The 14,184-nt window shown below is 41.4% G+C and overlaps 1 protein-coding gene across 13 annotated transcripts in view; it reads right to left on the reverse strand.

Moving 5' to 3' along the window:
- Positions 1–14,184, reverse strand: part of LOC310837225 (contactin-4) — a 509,134-nt gene that overhangs the window by 94,884 nt on the left and 400,066 nt on the right. For all 13 annotated transcript variants that reach the window (XM_083723375.1, XM_083723377.1, XM_083723366.1 and 10 more), the window contains one exon: positions 4,537–4,687. In XM_083723375.1, coding sequence (XP_083579501.1) covers positions 4,537–4,687 — 151 coding nt within the window. The remainder of the gene's footprint in view (positions 1–4,536; positions 4,688–14,184) is intronic.

A 14,184-nucleotide genomic window follows, 5' to 3' on the forward strand; every position in this document is an offset into this window, starting at 1 on the left:
GCAACGATCCTTTTAGGGACCTTATCTCTCTCCCAAAACTTTATATTTGAAACATCTGTCAGTATAATTCCACTAGCATAGACTAAACTGAAGAAATAATGTATTTTTTTCTGATCGATGTCCTCTTTCACAGAACAATTAATCTGAAACATCTGGAGGGCTGCAGGTTGGGGAATGTTGCATTAGGTTGCCTAATGGATTATCCCTTTCAGGGAGCTTCAAATGGTCATGTTTACAATTAATGTGCATAGAGAGCCAGTGTGGTGTAGTGGTTAAGAGCAGTGGACTCGTAATTTGGTGAACCAGGTTCGATTCCCTGCTCCTCCACCTGCAGCTGCTGGGTGACCTTGAGCTAGTCACACTTCTCTGAAGTCTCTCAGCCCCACTCACCTCACAGAGTGTTTGTTGTGGGGGAGGAAGGGAAAGGAGAATGTTAGCCGATTTGAGACTGCTGAAGGGGAGTGAAAGGCGGGATATCAAATCCAAACTCTTCTTCTTCTTCTTATCACGATAGTCCTGGTTACCCAAAACTCCCATTATTTGGGCGGGAGGAGGAAGTGTACAATGTGATAAACTGATTTTGATATTGTTGCCATGTGGACTTAGATCTGTAAGCCACACATTCAGACCAAGGGAGCTATTCTGTGATGCGGATTATTCGGCACTGGAAGTTCAAATACCATGTATTCATAGCAGGTGCTTCTTTCAATCTTCTCTGTCTTTAAAGGGGCAAAATCAGCAACTTGTACTATTGCCTTGTAATAACTAAGCAGATGAAAGGAGAATAAAAGGAGGCGTCAGCCCTGAATAGTTGCCTTCAGGTTTTCATTTGTAACTTGCCTCGTTTCAAAACAGTCCAGGTCTATGCAAGAAAACAGCACTTACATACCATAAAGCATGTCAGCACTACGGTATAATGGGAGAGGCAAGTGAACTCTCATGAAGCTACTGAGAGCACCTAGCATATCTAGGTCAAATCATACCGCAAAGGTACGACATAGGCCTTCTTATATAGAGTCTTTGTATTGTTGCAGGTGTTGCTATTATATGAGTTCAGCTGAGTAGTATACTTTTATAATCTTTGCTGCAAATATAGGGGTCATTTAAAGCCTTAACAAAGTCAGACAAAGTCAGACTAAGCAGGGATACAAAGGAGGGCAAGTACTAGTAGGGTAAGAACTGAATATGAACAATAACAATGGGAAATACATTTTTCAAACCTTTTTTTTTAACCCCCATTAACACATCTGGCAGGAGACACTGGCTGAGAAGCACTAGGAAATGAGATTCTTTTGAGTGGGTGTTTTGAACAGTCATTTCAAGAAAACAAATTGGCCTACAGAAGAGGAAGCAAAGGTTTCTGATGGCAAAAGAGATACCTGACAGGACACTGTAGGTCTGAACAGAAACTATATGATGTAACGAGGGAAGAGATGAAAAGCCAAGGCAAGAATTAGCACGGGCATTCTGTAAATGAATTAATATTTGTTGTATTTTTTGTTATTAATCTGTACGAATATTTGCATTTAAATTTATATGTGCTAACGTAATTTCTCTCAAAATTTGAATTTTGCATTTTAAAATGCATTTTGCACCACCAGCTGCATTGGGACATTCAGGAAGTGCATAAGGCAGTGCAATTTGCACATTAGTCTGGAAGGTGTGCATCAAAATTCACAAAGATCAAATTCCTCAGGCACCCCATTAGAAGATAAGCCCTTTACAAAGGCAGTCAGTGTATAAATCAAAGTGCAGACTCCTTGTCCTAAAGAGATAGCTCTAAATCTCTTTATCTTCTGAAAAATCTTCTGAAAGTTAAAAGGGCGATTGCTACCTGTCATCCAGCTCCCTTTCCTGGCGGTTATAAAGATGGATCCTCTAAGAGGGCAGGCATAGCAACAATTTCCATATATTTTTAAAAAGAAAAGAAAGAGCTGCTAAAAATAGGATGAACAGAAGTGGGTATAATTAGCAGAAAAGTAAAATATAGAGGAAGGTCAGCAATGGAAGTATATTTAGAGGATGATGAGGAGTGGGCACCAACACAAGTATTCTATGTGTTCTTAGCATCATCATATGGAGGGCACCACCATGAAGGCTTCCAAAAGTGAGAGAGAATTTTAAGCACAATTATATAATATTTTGGGTGTACAGTGGTGCCCCGCAAGACGAATACCTCGCAAGACGGAAAACCCACTAGACGAAAGGGTTTTCCGTTTTGGAGGTGCTTCGCAAAACGAATTTCCTATGGGCTTGCTTCGCAAGACGAAAATGTATTGCGAGTTCCTGCGGGGTTTTTTCCTCCCCCCCCCCTTTTCCCCAAGCCGCTTATCAGCTGATCCGCTAAGCCACTTAACAGCTTATCCGCTAAGCCGCTTATCAGCTGATCCGCTTATCAGCTGATCCGCTAAGCCGCTAATAGCGCTAATCCGCTAAGCTGCTAATGGGCTTGCTTCGCAAGACGAAAAAACCGCAAGACAAAGAGACTCGCGGAATGGATTCTTTTCATCTTGCGAGGCACCACTGTATGTATATAATTTTTAAAAACATACAAGACAGGTGAAATATGTAAGCTATGTTGCTGAAAACTCTGATCACATGCTGACAAGATTGAATTTGAACTAAATTTTAAAAGGCCATGTGAAGTTGTCAGAATTTGGAAGAGACTAAAGAATTAAGTTTTGTGTGTGTGTGTGTGTGTGTGTGTGTGTGTGTGTGTGTGTGTAGAATGATGGGAGATATTGTGTCAATAGAAAAATGGGAGATATGCAAACTGGATGTTCAGGGCTAGAAGGAAAGTAGGTTTTGGATCATGGATTGTTCCAATTTCCTTAAATTGCTGGGAAAGGGGTTTGCGTAAGTTTGAGAAATGTTATTATATGGGAAGATATGCTCTTGAAAGTAAATACTAGGCACTGGGTATTCCTGAAACCCCAGAACTTCTGAATCAATGGCTGCCAGGGAGCTTTCTTTATTTATGAGGTTGAATTTCTAACATATATATCTGAATCTTATTCCACGGCAATACATAAGTTACCTTCTGGAGTGAGGTTTCTAAGCTTTACTTTGATGCAGTTATGCCTCCAAGAGAGGATTTCCATTATTATGGAGATGAAGTATCTTTAATGACTGCAATAATGTAATTGTACCCCAGGGCAAAATTCCTAATAATGCAATTGTATAGCTTTCAAGCACCAGTAAGAGACGTCTTCAGGGCAGGTTATTCATTAAGGGTGTAGTGTACAGTAGCTCTGCTTCACTGGAAGAGTAAGAAAGCTAAAGCAATAAAGCTCCCTTTTCAAGATAGGCTTTGCCTCCTGGGCAAGCATCTAACATCACACTTGGTTCTGCTTCGCAGTCAGTGGCAGCCTCCAGAGGAAGATTCCCAGCAGCCTAATAAGATCCACCCTATTACTTCTCCAGACACTCAGTCCCAGATACCACCTATTACGGCATATATCTCAAAAAAGATACTGACAAATCTTTCACAAAATAGCCACATCTCTAAGACTTTTGCCTACCGTAAGTCTCTCCAAAAACTGAAATGCATATGTGTTGTTTTATTTTTTGGGTTGTTTTTTAAATGAAAGATTACTTTTTTAAAAAAGGTAAGAAGAAGAGCGCTGCTGGATCAGACCAAACAGCCATCTGGTACAGTATCCTTTGTAAAGGACTTTGAGATTACCGATCAAGCGCTGTATAAATTTTATGAAATAAATATATCCTATTCTCATGGTAGCCAACTAGATATCTATGGAAGCCAAGGACCTGAGTGGAACAGCATTCTCCCCTCCTGTCCTCCCCAGCAATTGGGATTCAGAAGGATTACTGCCTTCAATACTCCAATACAATTTTCAGTGACCAAGCAGTGCCAAGCCCTGGGTTGACCTGGACTCTGAAAAACTTGTTTTCCAGGACTGTCCTTGCATTGTTTCTAACTTGGCAGGACAGCTTTCTATCTCCTGATGGACCTGGAATCAAGACATCTTTTCATCCAGAGCTGAAAGCCTGAATTATTTCCCTAGCTCCCTCCCCCTGCTTTTAGCCCTTGATTATTTGCACTATTGCTACAATCTACACATTCCTCTGTATCACCTCAATCCCCCGTCCCCAAACATGGCAGGCTGCAAATACTAGACAATGCTGCAGGGCTGTCACTATTCTAACTCAGCCCTCCTCCCTCTTCCCCTGCCATTGCAAATGACAAACTAAACACTGCAATTGCTAGTTGATCCTCAAATAATTTCTGTTTACCAGGACTCTCACAGATTGCAATTATCCGAAGGATTCTCTAAAATGGTATTTTGATAGCTATTCTCTTGAAGCTAGTCAGAACAAAAATACTGTTCTTTAAACTATATGAAGAGGCAGGTGATGTACAGTGAATTTAGGAATCAATAGGGTTTCCTTCTCCCTTAAGAGCAAACACCTGAGCTTTTCACAACAATCATTGTCAAACCAATATTCATGGGAGGTATAAAAACATTAGCAGTCACAAAACACAAGCAGTAGATTTTTTTTTTTAAAAAAGATTACCTCTCATTTTCTTTTAGGATCTCTTTTCCTTTCTTCCAGGTAAAGGTAGGCCTCGGAGAAGCTTTGGGTTTACACTCGATTGAAGCATCACCACCAACTTTGACAAAAGTTAATCTTTTCAAAAAGTTTTTTGAAAAATCTGGACCTACAGCTGAAAGACAATAGGTAAAAGGGCTTAGAATACATGAGAAGTATTATCCAACTCCTTTTCAATAGAGCTTTTTTTTTAAAGCTGAATTTCTGCATTACTGATCATGTACAGCACACACAAGTACATTTCATAATGGCGCCTCTAAAGCAGGGATAACCAACTTGGTGCTCTCTAGACTCCCAGCAGTCCCAGCCAACATGGAGAATGGACCGGAATGATGGAAGTTGTAGTCTAACCACTTTGAAGGGTACCACATCCGAGAGCACCATGTTGGCTGCGAGAGCAGATGTCTTAAGCAAACACATAAACGAAACAATGGCTTGCACCCCAAGATGCACTTCTGTGCAAGGAGGGAGCCTTGCTTTTTGCCAATTCCCCTACATGTTGCACCCCTTGTAAAGCTGTTCCTGAAGGAGGTCTCTGGAACAACCTGAAAGCAGTCTGAAGCAAGAAGGGAGAATCACCTCCCTCTAGATCCAAGTCAAATCTGCAGTATGATTTCACTGACGTTACAAATATTGGACACTATGCAAGATCCTCTTCTCATAAAACCTTTACTGTCTGTATGGCATCTTGAACAACTAGGGTACATTTATACTAGACGTCCTGGTTTGCAAAGGCACTGTAAGTCTCAAGTCCCCTGTCAACCAAAGGAGACTTATCCTGTGAAGACTAACCTGAACTCCACATCACCACTTAGAAAAGGTACAGCATGAGACATGGACATCTCCCTAGAAGCTTCATGACCTCTATGTATGTTCATCATACCATGATTGCAAATTTAAGTGGTAATCAGTACAAATGTCAATAAACCCCTCAAGTCAGATCACGCCCCCTATGAACTGTGTTTTTCCCCTGTAAGTCTGTGTACCTTATGGTTCTATGTCTTCCTCTATCTCTGTGTTTCTCTAGGTCCATGGGCTTTGCAAGAAGTGTGACTATTCAAAATGTTGCCTGCAAAGCACCAAAGTGCTCTGGATTTGTTTATTTATTTTGTTAAAGGATAGCAGCAGGGTTTTTTGTTGGTTTTGTTTTAAAAAAGCTAAAAGCTTAATTTAAGCTCTTTAATCTTAAAAACAAAAACCTGGAACTCTGCTGGCCCAGCAAACAAGATCAGGAAGGGGGAAAATACACACCTCAGCCATCTCTTAATTATTTTAAGATATGAAAGAGCAAGAGACAAACCCCCACTCTCCCCATGGGTTATGGAAGAAAGTGAATTCCTTTTATTTCATCTACAAAGGCTCCTAGATTTATTTATCTGTAATTTGGCAGCCTTGATCCATTGAAGAGGGGCTCCTGTGACTGTAAATTTCATCCACTTTGGCTCAAAGGGGAGAAGTTAAAGCCATTGTCAGAGTTTCTGTTATTGTTTTATACAGAACAGCTCAGAACCTGAAACAAAGATCAATGCAGGCAGAGCACAGTGTTTCAGAAACATAACTGATTTTTTTTTAAAAAAACACAGAGATACAAGACAAATTTTTGGGCCTGTGCACACCCCTAATAGCTATACCATATAACACCATAAAGGACAGAATCAAGGAACATTCAAAGTAATCTTGATAAACTGGAACTCTGGCCTGCAACCAAAAGATGTTCAACACACACACACAAAAACCCCATACATACAAAAAAAAATCATAGGCATAATTTCAGTCTGGGGGAGACTTGGCTTGACAGCCTTACATGTACAAAGAGTTTATGTGTCTTATTTTGTTATAAGCTGAACATGAGACAGCAGTGTAATGCAGCTACTACAAAAGAGAATAGAAAGCAATAGTTCTGCTCTATTCTGCTCCAGTTGAATCACCTCTGAAGTACTGTCTTCAGTTCTGGGTGCCACATAATAAAAAAGCACATTATCAAAGCAGAGTGTGTCCAGAGGAGAATGGCCCTAATGGTTTGGATACCAAGTCCTATGGGTAATTGTTGAAAGAGCTGAGTATGTTTCGCCTACATGAGAGAAGATTAAGGTCTTCAAATATCTGAAGGGCTTCATGCAAGGTGGAGGAGACTCATTTTCTTGTAGCTCCAGAAGGCAGGGCTAGAACAAATGGGTGGTGATTCCAGGGAAGCAGATTTCATAGTGGTGAGAATTGCTCAACAGTGGAACATGTGGCTTCAGTGGGCTCTCCTGTTTAAGGAGGAGTTGGACAGACATGTGTCAGGGAAGCTATAACTGCATCCAGCAAGGATTTGATGACCTTCAGGATACCTCCCAAAACTTTCCATGCTGTTGCAGCAGACAAGAAGGACATTTTGTTTGTAGTAACATTTTGGGCTAGTATTACCTGATACTCTGGCGGGGGTAGGGAGGAATCTAATGTTAAAGGACGGAAAGGAAAAAACAGGCCACAAATAAAACAATTATGTCAGCTGCAGAAGTGGTGGGAAAGGAGGCATAGCGCTGGGAAGGAGATCTGGCATTGGTATTCGTCAAGATGTTAGATGTGTGAAGGGGCAAGTCTTCTCCAAAAGGAGTAGCAATCTGGTCCGACTATAGGAATGGAACAAGCAGAATGAAGGAAGTTCCATAAGTGCTCAAAAAACGCAGGGCCAATAATGATGAGTGAAGCGGTGCCAGGCACTTCAGGGAAAGGGTAGAGTCATAATGAAATCTTACTCACTGAATTCTAAAAATAAATAATCATAATAAAATCCAATAAAATTCCACTGGAAAACTAGAGATCAACTCTTGTTTTCAATCTGGTTCCCTTCCCTGCACTGCAAGTAATCTGTCTGACCGTAATAGCATTTGCCTGCTACAACGGAAAACATATAACTACTGAACACCAAGTAGCAAACATGAGGTTTGTGAACGATACGACAGAAGAACATATTATCCAAGAATTATGATTAAGCCTTTATTTCCTGTCTGCATTAAAAATTATCAGTAAAAGGCAGGTACCCTTATTCCTAGTAGAGAATATAGCTGCTTAATTCAAAATGAAGGAGAGCATATTATTGTGTGAGCGCTCTAATTAAGGAACGTTCTAATTATAGCAGACTTAGCAATGCATTTGTTGGACAGCAATGCTTCAGCTTCGTGCTTCACTTTTAATATATTTAGGACATCTATCCATTCCACATCCAGTTTTAAGTCTCTTGGCACTGCAGTAACTTTTTGCAGAAACAAAGCATGCTTGGGTTCTTTGTCTGTTATCAGCACACAAAATACAGCTTTTTGAAGTATTCCTCAGATTAGAAAGGCATCACCCTCTGGGCCTAAGGAACTAGGTCCTTCATCTGGATCAGCACTCCTGTTGCATGACAACTTAAGGCCAGTTGATCTAGTGGAGGCTCCCATTGACAGAAAGGGGGGTGGTGGACATTTCAATCAATCCTTCCTTCTCCCTACAACTGAACACTCCACTTCCCATGCTGATTCAGAGTGTGGCCAATACATCTCCAGTATACTTTCAGGATGGGCAAGGTGCTGCACAGGAATCCCATTCCCATTCTGTCATCAACATAGTCCTATGAAACTCCTGGGATCTCTATATCAAAGTCAGAGTTTCCTTTTAATTAATGCAAAAATTACATGACCGTATTACATAAGAAGAGCCCAGCCGGATTAGGCCAATGGCCCATCTAATCCAGCATCCTCTTTTCACATGGACAACCAGATGCCTAAGGGAAGCCTGCAAGAAGGACTCTGGCTCACCAGAACTTTCCCCCTCCTGCAGTTTCCAGAAACTGGTATTCAGACACATTCTGACTGTGGAGGCAGAGATTAGCCATCATGGCTAGAAGATACTGACAGCCTTATCCTCCATAAATTCCCTTGATTAATCCCAGAACAATGGACAAATATATTCTTTGCAGGTAGACAGTTAATAGTGTTTCTCAGTGTCCTGCTCCTCCCTTTTGGCCAACCAATTGGGATGGACCGCTCTTGATAATGGTTAGTCTTCTGAGATTGTCCAATATCTGTTAGCTCTTATGGTTGACTGTGCAAGGGAATCCTGATGCATCCGTATTCCTTCTTTAGAAAAAATCCTTTCAACGAGCCTTTTAAGTATTGGAACTATTTTACATGTGGAACTATTTTAAAATGTTTGCCATGTTTTTATATATGGTTTTTTTAAAAAGAATTATTTTATATATGGAACTGTTTTTAATTGCTTTTGCATTTCCCGTGATTTATGGTCATTTTATGATGGTATGTTTTATTGCTGTACCCTGCTCTGGGACCTGGTAAAGGGTGGGTATGAAATCCAATGAATAAACAATACTGTATATGATTTCCTGGTTACATTGGCAGCAAAAGCAGATGGAACAGGTGCAGAACAGAGATTGTCCACTCCAATGGGCACATAGTAGTGGTGCTAGCTCAGTCCGTAGAGTATGAAATTCTTACTCTCAGGCCCTTGGGTTCAAGCTCCACATTGGGCAAAATACTCCAGGATTTCAGGGGGTTGGACTAGATGACCCTTGGGTCCCTTCCAACAATTCTATGATTCTATGAATCTAACATGTCTCCTCAATTTTCCAAATTCCACTTCAAATACAGCCCTGCCACAAAACGTCTGAAACATACCATCATCTACTGCCTTGAGAATAATTTTCCTTTGTACAGTGACTAGAGAGAAAAGGCCTGAATTTTAGTGACAGGTCACTGTCCCTGACAGATGCCTGTGCAAAATACCTCCAGTGCCCAGTGACCATTATAGATGTTTGGCAGCCTGACAAAGGGACAAAGCAAGATCTCACTGAGACTCTGGAGAAAATTAGGGTCACAGGGCATGGCAGAGAAGGCAAGCTGCTCAGCATTCTATGCGGTCCCTACCCTTTAAAAGAAATCCCAACAATAAGATTTGGTAAATTCTTAAGGTCTTAAGGTCTTAAGATACAGCAAACACATCCACTTTTTATGGAATATAGATATATATTGTATGAAAAATGCCATGTACCTCTGCTCATGTTCAGTGGATGCCTCTTGTTTAGTTTTAATTTTGTTTGTTTGTTATGAGGAGTTTCAGTCTGTTTTTAAAAAATTGTTTATTGGAGATGAGTTTTTCTTTTTAAAAACAGAACGATCAATCTCATGTACAGGCAAAAAAATACATTTTAAGGTATGATTACTTGTTGTTGTTACCTCTCCCCTCGTGCACAAATACTTGTTTAAATTATGTAACAAAGGACTCCCTATATAATGGTATTCCTGTTTGAATTTATTTTTAAACGTCCAGGAAAATTTTCAATATAAAAATGGTCGCAGGGAATTTAATAGCTGCTGTACAAGAATAAAAAGGCAGCTGCACAGATTGGGAATGCTCCAAATGTGGTTTGAAAAATGTTTCTTTATAAAGAGAACAGTTTGCATGTAAAACCAAAGTGAAACACACAAACATGCTTTACGGTTTTTCTATGTGTATGTGTGCTAGCATCTGAATGAGATGTGTGTTGTCCTAGTCATTCAGTAGATACACTTGCGCTGGTTTTAACCTTTAAAGCTGCATACGGCCTAGGACCCTCGTACCTACGGGAACACTTCTCCTGCTATGCCCCACGGAGGACCTTAGGGTCTGCAAATAATAACATCTTGGAGATCCCGGGCCTCAGAGAAACTAGGCTTGCCTGTCCCATTAAACTTTAATTAGTTTAATGTAAATGCCCAGTGCGCTTCCATCGTCACAAGTCCCACTACAGCAGAGTATTTCGCACAGCAGTTGAAGAAGGGCAGGAGAGGCAGTATCTTTTCAAAGAGGAGTCTTGGAGCATGCGGTTTGTAACTCAAAGATAAGGTTTATTTACAAAACAAAAAACAACCCTGGCGAAGAACCACACATCTCAGCAAACACGCCCAAAAAAGGGAGACGAGGGGAAGAACAAACACACAGGAGACTATTTATACAAACTCATGTTCCTGGAAGCCTAATGACCTCCAGCTGCTCAGTGATTAGAGCGTTTCTGCTACCCTTTAACCCTTTGATAGCAACACCCCCTCTCGCTCGTAACACTGAGCTGTACCAACCTTAATTCAAATTTAAACCTGAACAGAAACATTTATGAGATTGCGGACCCAAAGCTTTCGTAAAACCGTCTGCAAGGTTTTCTTGGCTTGGACAATACTTTAGTTCAATTAAACCTTGTTTTACACTTTGGCATACATTTTGATAACGGATATCCAAGTGTTTTGTGTGTGCCTTGAATTGACCTGATTTAGCTAGTTTAATACAAGGTTGATTGTCTTCCCACACTCTGATAGGTAGGGAACATTCTCCAAACAATTCTTGTACCAGTTGCTTATAAAATTCCAGTTCTCTACATACATCTGATAATGCATTGAACTCAGATTCAGTTGAACTTAAAGCTATAAGTGATTGCTTTCTTGATCTCCAACCAATTAGTGCATTTCCAAATTTTATCGCCATTCCTGACACTGATTTTCTATCTGGTCCAGCATCTGCCCAACTACTGTCGGCCCAACATTCAAGTTGTGTGCTGCCCTCTGCTGATAGTTTTAAGCAAAACCTTTTGGTAGTTTGGAGATAACTTAAAACTCTTTTTACTCCTTGCCAAGCATGCATTGATGGTTTTTCAGCTTGTCTACACAGCATGTTGACAGCATATGTTATATCGGGCCGAGTCCACTGTGCAATGTGGAGTAGACTGCCTATCGCTGACTGGTAAACCCCGGGATTACTGAACTCTGTCTGTTGCTCGGCTTGAGCATCCTTTATGTAACTTAGCTCCATTGGGGTTTTAACACCAGCACAGTTGTCCATTTTAAACCTTTCCAGCAACTGCTGGATCTTAGCTTCTTGGCTGAGCCAATAGTTCCCATTTTCATCTTGCTGAATTTTAACTCCTAGATAAACAGATACATTGCCTAGTGATTTTATCTGAAACCTTTCTCCAAGCTTTGTGGCAAATTGTTGTGCAAGTTTATCATCCTTTCCACTGTATAATAAATCGTCAACGAATATCAAGACTGCTTCTTGTTCACATCCCGAGCCTTTTAGATAAAGACACGCATCTGCTGCGCTCTTTCTGAACCCCATGCTCTCTAGAGCATCGTTTAAGCAGGAATTCCAATTATGGGCGGACTGTTTCAACCCATAAATGGATTTGTGTAGGCGCCAGACCTGGTTTGGCTTGTCTCCTTCAAAACCTGGTGGTGGTGTCATATAGACTTCCTCCTGTAAGTCTGCATTTAAATAAGCCACATTGACATCAAAATGAAACAGCTTATTTCCCTTCTTAGCTGAAGAGGCTAAAAGCATTCTTAGTGACTCTGATCTTGAAGTAGGGGCATAGATTTCAGAATAGTGAACACCTTTGCGCTGCGAAAACCCTTTTGCAACTAGTCGGGCTTTATATTGCAACTCCTCAGTAGTTGTGGGCTTTAAACGATATACTCATCGACAACCTACAGCTTGTTGCCCTTTCGGAAGCTCTGTACTTGTAAACACACCGAGAGACTTCATTGAAGCCATCTCTTTTTCCATTGCTTCCTGCCACTTAACGGCTTCTGAGCTTGGAAGCTGTTGTACTTCCATATAGCTATCTGGCTCACACTGTGCCATATTTACGTATACACTAGTCACCTTAAACCGCTCTGGCGGCTTGCCCTTTGTGGCACGATTTGACCTGCGCAATTGTTCCTCTTGTGCCCCCTCTGACCGTTGGCTGTCAGAATCTGTCTCAGACTTTATACCTGGATGCGCCTCTAGGGATAAAGACCTCTGTTTAGATACCTCCCTTGGGCTTGGTGTTGCAGGCGACCTGCTTCGCTTTTGCTGTCTGCTAGGCCTACTGACTGGCGATGTTGGAACACCCCTAGATTTTGGCCTTTCTACCTTAGGAAAAGGACCTTGTGCCTGGTCAGAATCTGCATCTGAACCATGTGCACCATCCTCTTCTGGCTCACTACTCTCTGGACTTTCATTCTCAGCATAAATGCCTAAATCATCTCTCAAAATGTCAGGGTTAGCATGTAAGTGAGTCCATCCAGATTGCTCACAAAATTCAGCGCTCCTACTGAGGACCACTCTTGTAGTATCCCCATTTGGGTTCACGAACCTCCAAGATTTGGCGTGTGGTTCGTACCCACAAAAGATGAGTTTCCTAGCCCTTGGACCTCCCTTTTTCCTTAACGCTTTTGGGATAAGTACATAGGCTGGACATCCAAACACCCGAAAGTAATTAATTTTGGGCTTCTTCCCATATAAAGCAAAATATGGGGTAGTTGCAATTACCGAATTATATACTCGGTTCAGAATATGAGTAGCCGCCTGCCAGGCTTCCGCCCAGTAACTTTGAGGGAGTTTAGCATCAAACAACAAAGAGTTTGCCAACTCTTGCAGAACCCTGTTTTTACGTTCGGCCACGCCTCCTTCTTGGGGGGAATAAGGTGTAGACAGACGATGCTTAATTCCCTTTTTCTTAAAGAAATTCTGCAACACAGACCCGGTAAATTCTGACCCTCTGTCTGTCTGAAAAGCAAGTACTCTAGTACCGAATTCAAGTTCCACTGCATGAACCCAATTTTTAACTGTTTCTGCAGTATCTGCTTTTGTTTTGAGAGGAAAAAACCATGTAACCTTCGTTTTGTCATCTGAGAGACACAGTGCATACCTCGAACCTCCCATGCTAGCAACAGGCATTGGGCCACATAGGTCCATATGCACAAGTTGGAATACTTTGTCAGATTTCCTATCTGAACTGGGATAGCTGCATCTATGAACCTTTGCCCTTTTGCATGCAGTACAATCCAAATACTTAGTACATTTGTTCATTTTGCACCCTTCTGATAATTCAGGTTGCCTTTTAACATACTGAAAATTAATATGTCCCAGACGGCGGTGCCATAAATGGACACAAGAATTATGGGTAGGCGTGTTCACACAACCAGCATGAACCTGTTCAACTTCATCTGGACTTGTCTCAAAATAATATAACCCATCTCTGCATTCCACCTGCAAAAGAGATACGTTATTCTTTGAAATAGTGCAAACCCCATTTTCAAACACAGTTTTAAACCCATTTCTATCAAGTTCTGACACAGACAAAATACACCCCTTCAATCCCTTTAGCACGTAGGCATCAATTTCTGTTTGCAAACATTTCAAGAACACTGTGCCTACGGTCTCTAAGGAACGTTTAGTTGAATCTGCCATTGTCACAACTTTAAGGGTTTGCAAATGTCTGCAATTCTGCAAACGGACACTAGATGGCGCCACCAGGTGGTGAGATGCACCACTGTCGATCAACCAGCGTAGATTGCTGCCTTGGCCACGCCCTTGCATCAACGCCATTACTGAAGCCATGTGCTGTGTGCTGTGGGAGTAGCCACGACCTCCTCCTCTTCTTCGACGTCCCCTGGAACTCCTTGTCTGGTAACTAGGGGTAACGGCCTTGGTGCTGTCTTGACCAGGTTCACGTGTGCAATTCCTAATTAAATGGGAAGGGGAACCACAGCGAAAACAGTGTCTAGCTGCAAAAGCATTTACTGTGTACTCAAACTCAGCATCAACACTCTTAGGCAC

The sequence above is a fragment of the Podarcis gaigeae genome, assembly GCF_964106915.1.
Source record: "Podarcis gaigeae genome assembly, chromosome: 2".
NCBI classification, from domain to species: domain Eukaryota; kingdom Metazoa; phylum Chordata; class Lepidosauria; order Squamata; family Lacertidae; genus Podarcis; species Podarcis gaigeae.